Below are 15,511 nucleotides of genomic sequence, written 5' to 3'. Positions count from 1 at the left end.
AACCTCCATATGATAAACATAATAAGTAGGATTAGGAAAGGCATAAAAACTAAAGAAAGTTTTGATTAAGGAAACTAAATTCAATAAAAGTCAAAGAAAGCATGCACTTAAGTCATACATCTACACAACCTATGAAATGACCCTAAAGGAAATATGCCACTGACAATCAATAGATTTTAAGACTTAGGAAATTATAAAAGAAGGAATGTAGCCCTTAAATGACTTATATGTTTGCAAATATTCTGCACGCAGAATTTTTCCATTACTTATAATTGTTACTATTATGACTTCTCAGTTGGATATACACTCACTCTCAGCATATCAAACCTTTTATGTCCAATCCAATTCTCCATTTTACAGTTGCATAGCTGATTACACAAAATGGCAATGAAAGTGCAAAAGGAGACTATGTAAGAGAATGAAGAATGCTCTTTCTTGTAGTATGCACTGGAAGTTGCCATACCTTCTTAGACTCTTTGGCAGGTTATCATATAAATTCCAAGTAGTGAGAACTGGAATGTCTCTAAAACTGCAATCAATAGGGGTATATTCAAGATCACTTCTTCCGTTTCTTCATTTTGAATGCACACTGTTTGCCTTTAAAATGCATCAATTGTTTTACTAGGGAGTTTGGCTAATTTTACAGTAAAATTTCTATACCCTAATATATTATAAAAGCAGGGCTAATTTGGAAGACAAATATGACCTTCAAAAGACTTCTGTAGAAATATAAGTAGATAATATATTAAATGAAAGACGCTGCAGTGGTTGAAGAGAAGACAAATAACACCATTTTACTCACATTTCTGGAAGGAAATTGTTTTCTTTTTCTTCACAGAAGGGGGAAATGATATAGGTTTTTATTAATCCACTTATGAATCATTAGTTAATACATGTTTGCATTATTATTACAAACAATAATTATACAACATACACATGGAAAGGCATTTAATTTTGCATTTCAGTGGACATTTATATCTATTCACTGAAAAACATAAGAATGCCTACAAGTTCCTGCTTTTAGAAAGGTTCTCAAGCAGTGGAGCACATCCCACTGCAGCCTCTGTGATTTTAGGTGCCTAATTTTTTTCCCCTATTTCCTGGGGTTTATTTTTGCTTTAATTCATACACATTGTTTTCCATAAGTCATTCTCACCTATCATACTATGTCTTCTTGTTCTATACATCATATCGCATGACATCACATGATGAAGATGCTCTATGTTCATGAATTCTAAAAGCATTCAAAATTAGAGCAAATTTCAAACAATCCACACATACTTCACAAAGATGAGGGTGATTTTTCTTTTTACTATGAATAAAATATTTAAAAAACATCTCTTACAACTGAAATGAAAATTAAATTCAAGTCATAATGTCTTGATTTCTAACAACAGCAATTGCAAAATCATTTACTTACTTTTCATTACAAACGTGAGATTTTGTGTAAGGGAATCTTTATTTTTTTCTATTGCACCAGCAATTTCATAAGTAACCTATAATAAAACATTGTGACATCATTAGTAATGACCAATGCATCTTTTAAAGATCTTAAAGCAGCAGAAATTAAGCTATTGTGGGGTTTGTTTTTTTTTTTTTTACTCAGCAGTCAAAGACTGGCACCAGGTAGTGTCTTTTGACATTTTATCAGCGCCTACATTATTAACTAGAAGAACTGGTAGTTGAACATTGTGTGCCTTTGCAAGTATACACAATTTCATCAGACATTGCAAAATATTTCCACAATGAAAGACTTTGAGTCAAAAATGTACTGTAGAGCAGGAGACAGTGACCTAAACATCACTTTCCCTGTAGGATGAGAAAGTCACTCCCAGATCACAGATCTGCTTGTCAATGGGAAACTGCCCACACTAACCATGACAAAACACTAATGGAGCAATCTGAGTCCCAGCTCACATTCAAGACAAGTTCCTACAATTGGTATGTCCTTGGGAGGCAAGTTCAGTCAACAGTTTATATACAAATCCTCTTTACCTTTCTAATGACTATGCACATAAGGCTTTCGGATCACCTCAATGGCCTGATGTCATGATTTCAAGAACAGACAGTTGGATTGTCACTACATATGTCATCTAAGTGCAGATAAACTCTAACATGGGGTGGACACTCTGGGAATGGAGCCTCTAGCCAGAAGTCTTGAGGGTATATCCAAAATGAAGTAATATAACCAAATATCTGTTTTAACACTGAACCCATCCCCGAAGACACTACATTGAAAAGGGGCTGAGATAAGAAAGCAGTCACTGACCCCAGTTGTTGCCTTTTTTTTTTTTAAACTTCATATGGGGATGGAAGAAAAACTTGTTAATTTATAGGCTTTAGATATACATAGTCCAGAGTTGCAGACTAGTAGAACCCAAAGGGAATTTTTGAAAAGGAAGAAAATTATAGATTGCTATACCTCCAGGAATAGGCAGGTACTTAATGGGAACTTCTTAGAAAACAGTTTGATTTCATTTACCTTGGGACCATGTTACTATCTAAAGCCTTCTTTAATTTTTTTTTTAATTGGATCTATATTCTAATCTCCTTAGGTATTTGGGGAAATGTTATCCTTGGACATTTAATAAAGCTGTAAATATATAATTAAGATTAGTAATACTAATCGGTGCATTAATTTTCCATTGGGTCATTTGACAATTACTCAATGTTATCTAACTCACAAAAGTGATTATATGACTTGGATGTGTATAATCTGTTAGAGTGAGTAATAGTCAAATGATGTAATTAGTATGGCATCTGACATGAAAAGGTATAACAATAGAGTTATGGTTCTTTTCCATGACAGATACAACGCTATGTAATTTTTCTAATTGCATTTCCTAAGAACATACAACATAGTTACCAAACTATTAGAATAATTTAGTATACTTTTCAATGCTTTTACTGTACTTATATAAATGTTCTACCATTTTGGTCCATAAAAGGTAATTAACAGAACTTATTTGACAAATCCATAATGCCAGTTCCTAATTGAGTGTCTTGGGTTTTGGGTAAATTAGAAGAGAGTTATTATTGGTAGAAGAGTTGGTAAGTATAGCAGTGGGAGATACTATATTATGATTAAGTGCCTCGATTGAAACAGGCAGAAGTTTTAGTATTGATGCTGTATAATACATCATCAACTTTTAGAACTATATTCATAAGACATATATCAAATAAAATACATAAAAGTTATGAGAATTCCCTTTTATGAAGAAATTGCTAACTGTCTAACACTTTTCCCATAGACCTGGTAAATTAATTCACTGCCTAAAGACATGAAAACTGACTTAGTGAAATGACACTCTGGGGTTCCATATTCATTGTCAGACCCACAGAAAAAGAAGTAAGGCCTCTTCTAGCTGCCAATTTTGTTAGTTTAATCCTGTCCTCATCAGAGATGCCTAACTACATACCACCCAAAGCACATATATATTTGTCTCAGTTTTCTTCCACTGGGCTTCTAAAGTAAACCTGGCCAGAACTCTGCACTGGTTGACACTTAAGCACAGTGGATAGTTATTCTGGGGAGACAAAATCCAAACAAATATTATATGATTGAGACAGGAAATGTGCACTTGCTTAGCTCATGAGTCCAGTATTATGAAATGTACTCCTTACTGTCACTTCTATTTATTGCAGCTGGTTGCTTTATCTTGCTTTACATGATGAACTCTTTGGGGTAGACAATATGCAAACAATATGTGTCTGTGTTAACCACAGGAAATAAGATCTTTAGATACTCTCTGAAAGGTTGAACTAATTTTATATAAAAAAAAGAAAATAGTGTGCAGTTCCACACTGCATTCTTTTTCATTATAAGAGATTAAAGCAAGAAAGGGGCTAAATTCGCTTTCCTTCTTAAGTTCAGAAAGGAAGAGCACTTAACCCAAGCACAGTGGTAACAGGGATGGCCAAATGCTCATCTAGTCCTGAATATTTAGGAAAAACTCTGTCATAACATCTGACTTGGGTATGGGATTTTCTCTAAGTTTACTGAATTTCCCAATATACTTTATCAACAGGACTACCTTTACATGTATTTCTCATCAATTCTTTAAAATATTTTTTTGTAAATAGTTTTCATATCTTTTGATAGGCCAAAAGCACTCATGGTTAATAGCAGATCAGTCAGGAACTCTAAAACAAGCTAGGAAAATGTTATCTGGAATATTAAGAATGATTTGGCTGCATTCACACTTACAAGGGAAAATTTTTATTATTTTAGTAGTAAAATGTAGCTCAGACACACAGTTTTGCATGTCTTATCAATTTTAGTTAATAAGAAAATAATCAATTCATGTAGCAAAAGAGAATTTTTTGAGAACACATTCAAGGACAATTTCAGTGCTCAGAGTAATTTGTAGTTGCCAATTTTCTGCTAGTACTTAAATGTGAGTGATATGTTAAGTGTGCCACTTTTTAATGGTCTCTGGGCTTATCAACCTCCCAAAACAAGGCTGTTAAGCAATGAGTGAACTAAATAATTTTATAGTCTGTAAAGTCTTACTTATCCTAACACTATGATAGAGTAACCTTTTAAAACAAGCAGATATTTAGAAACAAAATAGGAGGATGGGGGGAAGTGCTTTATCATTTTTTCCTGTAAGAGAAAGTCCTAAATCAAGTCTGCTTAAAGGAAAAAGAAAGAGAGAAGAGGGGAAAAAAGCATGACTCTCTTGTCTGCATGGAAACCAGAATCTGTTAAGTAACCTTTATAGATCTTAGTACTGTAGATTAGACTAGATTGACTTGATTGTTAAGTCTGGGGATTCAGACTGGGGAAAAAATAGAGAAAATGAAAGGATCCTTATTGATTAATCCATCTCCTTTTGTCTTTTGATTTAGAGGTTCAGTTTCCCAGTCTGCCTGGCATTTCAGAGAAGACTGCCTTGGTGAAGGTGAGCTGATAGCTGAGAGGTATTTTTGAAATGCATATACCTGAGAAATGGAACAGATATTGATCTGCACTTAACGGACATTATGTGCACTGGTTTATAGAGCAAAAAAGTTGGTCTTTAACTCTGATTGGTTTATTACAGTACTAAAAGTCAAACCAGTGGCAAGGCAAACAGTGACATGGGACATATCTCATTTGTAAATTCAAGTTTAATTTAAACTGCAGAAAGCTTAAATTATGACAACCTATTATTCAGATTATAGGAAGAATGAGAAAAACAGTTCATTATCTCAAGTACTGGTACGTTAAATACCACTATTAGGTAAAGCTGTGTGTCTCTTGGCATTGTGCTAAGGCAATATATTTATGATTTACTTATCAACACATAAATTCTTTCATAAAATTTTAAATAATAAAAAATTTTGTCTCCTTGAGAAAGTTCAATGATGGGAATGTTATTTGTCAAAAATCACAGCTCTTGGTACATCGTACAGTTCAAAGATATAATTCATGTGAAGCCCTTCATTACATGAGAGCCTGCAATGCAAATATTAACGTTATCAATAAAAGAACCTAGAAACTCAGAGAGTCTTAGCATAGCTTCAGTGGATGATCAGATGCACCCATAAATCACTTTACTCCCTCAAGGCCAGCTTGCAAGGTGCAGTGTGGCCCCAGTGTGCCTCTTCTCTCACAGTGCTGCCAGGCAGTCTCTGTGAGAAGCACCTGAGGACACCCATGTTCATTTTAGGCATCAGAAACAAAGCAATGCCCAGGATGAGCAGATTTTTTCCAGAAGAGATCAGACTGCCAGCATTCAGGGAAATGTGTTTAACACCCTTCAGATAAAGTCTTCCATTAGAATTTTTTTTTTAGTCATAAAACCCCTAAATCATTCTTTACCTCTTGTCTGAACAGAACCGATAAGCTCTTTGTCTTACAGCACTCAGATACCAAGACATTAAATAGCTCTTAGAAAAGACTTATAATATGTCAAGGCATTGTAGGATTCTGTTCAGCTGTAAAATTAAAACTGGGAGATAAAGTAAAATACTTGGGAAGATAAAGTACAAATGCTCACGGTGGCCTTTGCTAAGCATGTGTTCATGTGTGTTCATGAGCAATGTATCATATTGCCCATGCAGAAAAAGACAGATTTAATGTTCTGCAGGCATAATAGTGAAATTCAAATGAAATGAAGAAAAAATAATTTTCTTTCTTCCACTGAATCATTGTGTCATATTTGTGTAATACAGTATTCACTCTCAGATTCCATTAAAAATCTCACCCCTGTGCTGATTTTTCCCATGTGCAGAAGCCAACTTGAGCATATTTGTTTTCCCTTTTTTCCATTCCAAATCAGTCAAGAAAATAAGAAAAAAATCCAAGGTCTCTCCGAATGATATCATACACATAGATTTTATCAAAATATTGCTTCATCCCGAAAACCAAGTATGGATTAGGAATTATTTGGGTTTTTTTTTTCCCTTACATGTTACTTTGAGCCTCATATGTGTTCTTCATCTCACTTCAACTTCATCCTTTCTGTTTTTGTTGGGGGCTTTTGTGTTTGTTGGCATTTTGGTTCTGTTTTTGGTTTTGTTTTTGTTAGTTAGTTAGTTTGTTTGGTTTTTTACTTCTGACCCGGTATCTCTTCTCTTTTTCTTTCAGTATTTCTTTTTTCTGGTATAGTCTAAGGATCATTATGCTTCAATCCATAATATAGCATGTTTAGCCTTAGGAAAAGCTTCTGAGCATAAAACTTAAGGGAATGGGCAATACCTGAAAATTCATGACTACAATCAATCAAAAAGAGTTGATAGTGGAAGTACCCTGACACAAAATTTTAAGGAATGAACATATTAGAGTGTTTAAAAGTTCATGGACACATCTGTATCAGCTGTAATTCTGTCATAATATAAAGCTAGAGATATCAGTTTTGTTCATAAAATATTCTTTGTCAATTCCAATTAAATACATAAATGTAGGTCTTTTCAGTGAGTAAGACTTTTAACAACTACATTTTCCAATGTAACTGCACTTCTGAGTTGCTAAAATCGCTACTCTGAGTGTGTCAATGTCTGAGTAAAGAAGTGAACCCAACTAATTCTGGACATACAGTACTGATGAAGAAGAGCCCAAAATACAAGGGTCATAAAAGGTTCATATCAAGGTCAACATAGAATATTAGCTCTTTTATTTTTCTTTGGATGACCCAGAGTAGCAGCTCTTTCATATTGGCTGTGAACTACATTGTGGTAGAAATGCAGGATATCTGATTCACCTTCTAACATGGAGCCTGCATTCACTGTGAATTCCTCCACAACTGCCAGCCTAGACAAATCACCTGAGTGCAAGTGATTAATCCTAGAAGTGAAAATTTTCATGTTCAATTCCCTGACATAATTTACTGGTACATCTTTCTCTACCCTTGGGTCTGATTCATCTTTCAGTTATACTCATGTAAATAATGAGAAGCTTTACCAAGTTAAAGGAGTTACAATCAGTGAAAAAGTGAAGTAAGTGAGATCAAAATCAAGCCCCCTTGTTTTAAATTTGGATGTCTCTGAAGGCAACAATGCACAAAAAATTGCTCTACACTTCACTTACTTTAGACTCATTTAATTGATATCAGACTATAAAAATGGCTCTCAAAACCTGCCAAACTATACTGCTACTTTCTATATGAAAATCTTATTTCTGAGTGCCAGTAAATCCTGATATATTTAAAAGTCTGATCCATTAACAATTTTTATAAAGCATAAATCACAAACGACTTCTATAAAAAGCTACTAAATTTAGTAATAGCACAATCTAAAGAACAGCATCAGCAGTTTTAAAATCCTAGTTTTTCATATTCAAGTTACCGACTTATGAAGACATATTAATCTCAGAATAAACTCAATTTTTGTCATTTAGTACAGTCATTCTATCATTAGAATGTAAATAGATATCATAAATAATTGGAAATTTCTGTCTATGATAGCTAGATAGCAGTTCCATAAGATGTCAAAAATGCAAGTGTCTTTAAGGATTTTTCTCAATCACTCTTAAAGTAAGGAGAGTTAGGCACTTGCAAGACAACTCTTCTGTTTTGGCATGGCCAAACATTTTACTGTTGTAAGGATGCAAAGAACAACCTGACTGGAATAGCTCCTTGGCCAATGTAAATCAAAGGATCTCCACTGACTTCAAAAGAATGTGTGAATTTACATTACTTGGAGAGCTGTCTATTTGTTCATGCTTTTATTTAAATGTCACTACTATTATTAGGAAAAGGTCAAACCAAGTGTCTATGTTCTAACACCAAATCTAAACAACCATGCAAGGCTAAAACACATGTTAATGAAAAGTGTTCTCTTTACCACTCACAGTTTAACTTTCAGAACCAGGCACCTGAAATGATGGTCTTAAAAAAATCTTTCAAATGCTTCTTCCGAGAATAAGACAAATATGTCCTTATTATTCTACTTGTGATTTCAATGCAGCTGCCTTGCTGCTACTTCCATGTCAGGTTTTGGGGTGTGGAAAATTTTTGAGCTATTGTGATGAATTTCTAAAAGCAGAACTGCATCAAAAAATACTGACATAACAGGCAGGGGGAAAAAAGCTTATAAATTAAATTAGACATCTGGAGTTCATGGCCAGTTCTTTGCTGTACTGTTATTTAACCACTGTGTCCTCACACTCCTATTGAAATGTCCCAGTAGTGAAGGTATTCAAACCACTGCACTTTGGCAATAATTTGAGTCTAAGTAGAAGGCCTTGTGATGAAAGGAGAACCTACTGAGAGTTATTCAGAGTATTTAGTTTAAGGAATTTAAGCACTACCCAAATAATCTTAATCCTTTCCATAATTACCACATTACTGTCATTGGGCAGGAACAAATTTGCTTGTGTCAGAACACAACTTAGAACTTCCATCAGTTTCATTTCCAAATGAGGAGCCACAAAATAGGCCTCTCTGCACCTATACTGCTGTAAAAGATCCTAATCTAGTTAAAGAAGCCTAAGCATGCTTATGCCAACGTCTCATCTGTTACACAGAGCTCAGGACACACAATGCTATCCTGACATATGACAGAGCCAGCAAGTCTGCTTCTGGTGACTTGGAGACAAGTTTTGAACACACATCATATGAGTACACACTACAAATAGTTGACTGACTGGGTGTTCAACAGCATAAACCTACCTCAAATATTCATCATAGCAAAAAGTGTGTCATCCAGTACCTTTAGCAGCATGGATTAGTTATTTTTCTGGTGTTCTTGCCCTAGCAACCACTAAGAACTTCCTTCTGAATCTGAACTGAATTTTTAGCAGCATACCAGATAAACCTCCTGCATTTGCTACTCAGAAAATCACGTGAAGGAAAGATTATCTGTCACAATAAACAGGAGAAAGATACTGCATTTATTTTAGAATTGTAATATACATTCTAATCAAAATACTTTTTCGTAGCTGCCCAATTTCTTCCTCATTAAACTCATCTCTTCTATCTGTTGTTTAGGTAAAGAGAGGAGCATCCAGGTGAGAGTTGTCTGGTTACACTGAAGCATCTGCAGTTCCCATGTACCTTTCATGGAGGCTTCTGAGGTAACTAGGTATGAATCATGTGCTGCCACTAGATCCTGAAAAAGCCAGGTTCTGCCTGATAAAAGACTTTACTGAGATCTCAGGTTTAAAGTGACCCACTACATAAAATCATCAACTAATAACACTTGCAGCTACATTTATAAACAGTGCAGTGTATACGATCACAGTGTGGCTGTTTTGAAGCACAGTAGATAAGTAGCTTCTAAATGTTCTATGCACAAGGCTTCTAAGGGATTCCATCAGTGCATGGATATCTCATAGAATTATCTGTATAAGGCTTAAAAAGTGTGAAAGTACACAGAACAAGGTGTTCAGATTTAAAGACTGATTTCTGCAGTCTTCAGTCTATGTTCTCACATGATTTCAATGGCAATTTTGGAAAAGTGATAACTAAGAGCCCCTGTTGTATTGTACCCATAGAATTTATGTTCCTTAGCTGATTTCAAATATGAAGTTTTGAATAGAGAGAAGTGGCAGCATGTCAGATTAATCACAGAAGGGCCAATCTGTCAGATTATCTTAAAAAATATTATACCTTTTAACACATACCTAATTTGCTTGCTTTGAGTTGTGGGTGGTGGTGGAGACCATGTGAAAACGAAGTATTGGACAAAAAGGGTAAGAGATCTATTTAAAATAATTGATTACACTTTTCCTGTGAACACTGCAGGAGGAGGAATGCAAAGTATTCATCTTATTTTACAGCCATATTGAAAGACACTTAGCATGTTCTGTGGTTTTGTAGGATAAAAAAAATGTTAATGAGTATTAACAAAAAAGTGGGGGGTTTGTTCTTGATTTTTTTTTTTTTTACCAGATGCATGCTGGTATCCCAGGTGTCTACATATATAGCAGAGGATCTACAGGAAACTTGTACCATTCTGGAACAACATCTGAAGTTAAGTGACAGACAACTAAAATAGCATTAAACATTTATGTTGAGGAATCTGAATCACCTCATTCTACATGAAATGCTTACAGTGAAGATACAATTTCAGAGGCAGAATTAGGCAGCCTGCATCCTGCATGCTATTATATAGGCTACAGATTTTATACACTAGATATTGCATTGAGATTTTAAGTTCTCCTCTGAAAATTTATCACATGATGCTCAATTGTTATTTATAGCCAGGAGTTGGAGTAGCTATGTAATTTTTTTGTTTGTTTGCTTGTTTACTTTTTTCATTAACTGCATGGAAATGATCATTCAACAACTTACCCTCCCAGCATAATGCATAACAGTGAAGGTGGAGCCCAGATCCTTTGGGGCAAGGTTACCATTTCCATCTTTTGTGGAGGAATATACTGCATTTGTATCTGATGTATCTAAGTAAGACTGAATGCGTTTAGAAAGACTCTGTTCCACTGACCAAATAGACTGGCTTTCTTCATCCAGCATTGACAAAAAGCCTGATGGTTTCTGAAATTAAAACCAAAATTTTCTTATTTTATACAGGAGCAATAGAATTTCAGTTGTGCCTTGTAGAGTACCACAGCTAGCAATTCAGTAAACAGAAACACATATAATCTCAAGAAAAAAAAATGGTAAGAGTTCAAGGCTGCACACAGCAGATAATTCTACAAGAGATGTAAGGAACAATATTTCAGTTGCCAATAATGGTTGCTATTGACAATCTTTTGCGAAACTGATGAAGTTATTTCCTTTTTAGAAGTTCTACTCAAGAAACTAGCTCCAGGTACTAAAGAAACTGTCAGGCCTAGAACAGACACTTGCCAGTCCTATGACTTCATTATAGATATGGCAGGATAAACAGATGCTACATGTTAATCAGTGCAGGCAAGGAGTTTCTGTTGCACCTTCTTCAGCTGTGGACTCTTAGCAAGCTCTGTTAGTCCCTGAGCTGTGGTCTCTGAATCCATAACCTCGTCTGAAGATTCATAAATTAAAAGATGCAAGAAAAACTTTTCAGAGACTGTGTTTAACTATCCATGCTGTAAAATGGATCTGGAAACTACCTGAAAGAAAAAATCCAAGGCTGCAGTATGGTTACCAGGAGAATACACTGTTTCCATGGCAACTCCCTCTTGTACACATTCTGCTTGCTCTTGTAGGAAAAGCACTTCACTGATGTACTGGTGTATCTTCTCATTGGTCATATTGACACACAGCTATTGTAAAACGAAATAAAAATGAGTATTAGAAGTTTACTTGATAATTCATCAATGTAGGTTTTACTGCACATGTAATATTGAATTTGATGAAATGTCAATCCACAATATATTATCTCTTGGTAGATCATAGGTTTAGCAAGACCCTAGGGAACTTTACATTTTAACAGCTATTACTATTAAATTGGGAATACACAGATTTCTGCCTGCACAGTTCATTGTGAATTCCACAAAAGAATTATCAAGTACCAGTCTTATCAAATACAGTACAAATTTACACTAATTCCATTGATTGAAGTAGGGTAACTCTATTTATAAATTTGTACATGAAATATTCTTCTGCATTTTATATTCAGGAAGCCTATACAAATGTAATGTGTTTTTAGCAAACAAATGACTACATATTTATTTAAGATCCGGACTCTGTAGTTAGTTCAATGTTAACAAAGACATTCAAACTCTTTCCACATATAATGTCACTGAAGTCCAAAGCAGCCTCTGAAGAACTTATTCTGTTTTACCCAAACACACATTACAAAATATGTAGGGAGATTTTACTAGTGTTGCTCTCCATTTTATAGATGTTCTAAGGGAAGGTTGGAAAGAAAATGGTGTTCAGTAGAAAAGTTCAAAGTTTGAAGAGATAAATAATGTAGAAGCCTCTCCAACTTTTTTTTTTTTTTAAATTGCCCTATAGGAGGTATAGTGCCAGTTTTGCAAACTACATAGATTCATAGGTAACTGATTTTCAATTAAAAACAGGTGGGAATTATATCAGCTTATTCTGGGTCATTTTGTATTTTATTCAAAGCTCACCTGCAAAAAATAGGTAAATATTTAATAACCTCCTGGAATAAATGTTTTAACTGTTTTACTGACATTAGAATGGAAATTGTAGCGGAAAATTTCAAAACCTCCTCCAATGCTATACTAGTTATGACTAAGAAATTAAGAAAACAGAAACTTCTAAAAGGTTGGAAGAACACTTCATATGAGGAATGATGCACGGAATGCTTGCATGAAGTCTCTTTTTGGACTAAACTAGTCACATATTTGTGTTGGCCATAAACTGTACCTTTCATGGATAAAGTGTGTAAAAGCAATTCCACCAGCAAGTCATATTAAAAAGTATGAAGTATTTAGATCAGTCCTAAAATTACATGGTTTAACATTTAGATGAGGGAAGAGAACCCAAGTAATGGGTAATAGTTGCCTGAATTTTCCATTAGCACCTCCTGTTAGTATAGTCAACTTGCACTTGCTATACAATGAAATAGACTAGTGTGAATAACAGTAATAAGAAATAAGACAAAACCCCATTTTACAACCAAATGTCTATTATTAACTGACTTTACCAATGCATGAGAGTGTAGACAAAAGACATTTTTTAAAGTGGGATTTATAAAGATTCAGATTGTTATCTCATTTTATTAACAATGGAAGCATACAATTGACTTATACTATCTACTTTTTAATGGAAAAGACAGGTATTTTCAGTGCTGTGGCAGGCAAAATGTACTTTACTGATCACGTTTGGAATTCTAATTCTAATTACAGAATCTTTCCAAAAGCTTCTTAACATTATTTTATAAGGCAGACAAGCCTATACTTTGCAGGATGCAGTAAAGCCTTAAAGTGATGCATGCTGTGTATTCCTTTGTTAGCAGATGAGTTAAATAAAGAACCAGGTCATTCAACTTTACACAGGTTTATTTTACTATAAATTCAAACTTACTTTTTTTCATGAATCAATCTCTTGAAATACAATTTAAACAAAAAGAAAAAAAGAAGAAGAAAGTACTTGAGAAACTGACTGTGCAGCAAAATGATCGAACTACACAATTTGAGCTGAAGGGAAAGACTGTCTTAGACATGTCTTCAAAAGATGTGATAAATAGCAGTGGGTTTAAGCACCAAAATGAAAGGAATAGTATTTTGATAAAACATTTATACATAGTATGCTTGGATGGTAAAGCAAAACCCCACATTTTTACATTCTACTGATCAATGCATTATGGCATACACTGAGGTGCTTCTTAGGAACATAAGCAACAGTGTATTCAGATTGACAGACTTGCCACAGTGACAGAAAGGTACTGCAAACCAACCTGAAAGCAAGCTCAAGCACCTACAGAAACTGCAAACTGCTCTCTCTAATAGTGGTTGAGAGTAACAGCTCTGCAGAATGAGAACCAGACTAGCCAGGGATTGCTGGAAAGCAAGACATTTTCATCCTGTCTTTCTCCATTACAGAGTTTTAGACAACCCGCTAGGAAAGGGCAATAAAATGAATATTTAAACTTAAAAGCTTGTCACCAGTTGACATAATAGTTAAAACAGTTGAAATATAGAAATGGGATGAAAATGAACTAAATCAGCTTTGTAATCCAAGTTGTTTTGTTTCAACTGTCCTAGGTATTATATGAAATTATAATGTATTTTCTGTCCAAAGATTTGAAAAGTTCATAGAACACTATTTTTAAAAACATGAATTTAATTTCAAACACGAAGATTAGATGAAAATAGAGCAGTAATTAAAAAAATACTCAAAAGAAATTTTTACCTAAAACAAACATTTGGGGAATACCTTTAAGAACTGTATATTTCTTTTACATTGCAGAAGTAATTAACATAACCATAGCACTTCTTGTCATTAAAGCCTGTTAAACTGTTCTTCACATGCATCTCATGGGCTCCATTTTATGTTTCTTCTGTATGTCTCTTTCTAGTAGTCTTTCTTTCTAATTTTAACCCACTATCATGTCTCAGTGAAAGCAAACGCACTATATATTTGTCCAAGTCTTCTTTAAAAAGTTCTTTTATAATATTACTAGAAGAAAAAATATTCTTGCTTAACTATTTAAAAAAACAACTCACAGCTTCATCCAAAATGTAGATTTTAGAAAATAATACTGTGGCATTTGTAAAAGCATTAAGTATTCATCACATTAAACAGTGTTAGATTGATCTCTCTTCTTTTACCACATTTGACCGGTTTGTGCTATTAAGCATAGCCTAAATTAAAATTTAGGTAGAATACAAAAAATGTACTGTGCTCTGAAGGCAGAAAAACACATACGACTAATGAAATTTTCCTGCTCTTCACTCTATTCACTTTTCCTGCTCTTATGTCTATTTGAAAAGGCATAACCAAAAAATGAATTTGTGAAAAGAAAACTTGGTGATTGTCCATCAGTGAGGGAAAGATGGATGTAAAGACCCTTTGGAAAGCTCATTTACATCCTTTGGTCATGCAGTAGGATTAGCTCTCCCAAGGGATGTATATTGAGAGCACAGAGTAAAGCTTACAGCTGTCATACCAATACATCTATCAGACCGTATGTTATAGGCTGAGACAATGAAGCTACAATGACATATTTAGTTGGCAAGGAAGTGCTTTAGCATTACTAAAAAATGTAATTTTTAACATAATGAAAAGCATAATCATCTTCTTTTACCTGAGGTCAGACTCAGAGAATATTTTTAAACCTACGAATGATACTCACTTGCTTTTCAGAGTTATCTTGACTGCTGTTCCTCTTTGTATCTGCTACCCAAATATTTCAACATCCTTTTCTTTATGTGTAGCACCAATCAGAATATTTCTAAAGAATTTATAACAAAACTAGAACCCATAATATTTCTTCCTTTGCTTTTTATGGCAAATAGGATCTAACAGAGATTTCATGTTCTCCATGCAGCTCCAACACAATTCCATAGTTCTTCTACCTCTGTCAGAAGATGTTTGTTTCACAGGGAATCCATGTCGGCTCTGGGGTCAGTTGCCTTTAGCTGATGTGTGTTCCCCAAATGATGTAAAAGAAAACCCAGTGCTATATTAAAACTTTATTACACCTGAGAGGCTTTCCACAAAGGAGGGTC

General features: G+C 34.4%; 1 protein-coding gene across 5 annotated transcripts in view; it reads right to left on the bottom strand.

Annotated features, from left to right (window-relative positions):
- MYO16 (myosin XVI) overlaps positions 1-15,511 on the bottom strand; it is a 379,293-nt gene that overhangs the window by 87,386 nt on the left and 276,396 nt on the right. For all 5 annotated transcript variants that reach the window (XM_071566752.1, XM_071566844.1, XM_071566927.1 and 2 more), the window contains 3 exons: positions 11,477-11,629; positions 10,719-10,919; positions 1,421-1,496 (listed from right to left, as the gene is read on the bottom strand). In XM_071566752.1, the coding sequence (XP_071422853.1) occupies positions 1,421-1,496; positions 10,719-10,919; positions 11,477-11,629 (430 nt within the window). The remainder of the gene's footprint in view (positions 1-1,420; positions 1,497-10,718; positions 10,920-11,476; positions 11,630-15,511) is intronic.

Source organism: Pithys albifrons, chromosome 1 (assembly GCF_047495875.1).
Source record: "Pithys albifrons albifrons isolate INPA30051 chromosome 1, PitAlb_v1, whole genome shotgun sequence".
Lineage (NCBI taxonomy): Eukaryota > Metazoa > Chordata > Aves > Passeriformes > Thamnophilidae > Pithys > Pithys albifrons.
Note: the sequence above shows the minus strand (reverse complement) of the source record. Positions and strands in the feature narration are given on the sequence as shown.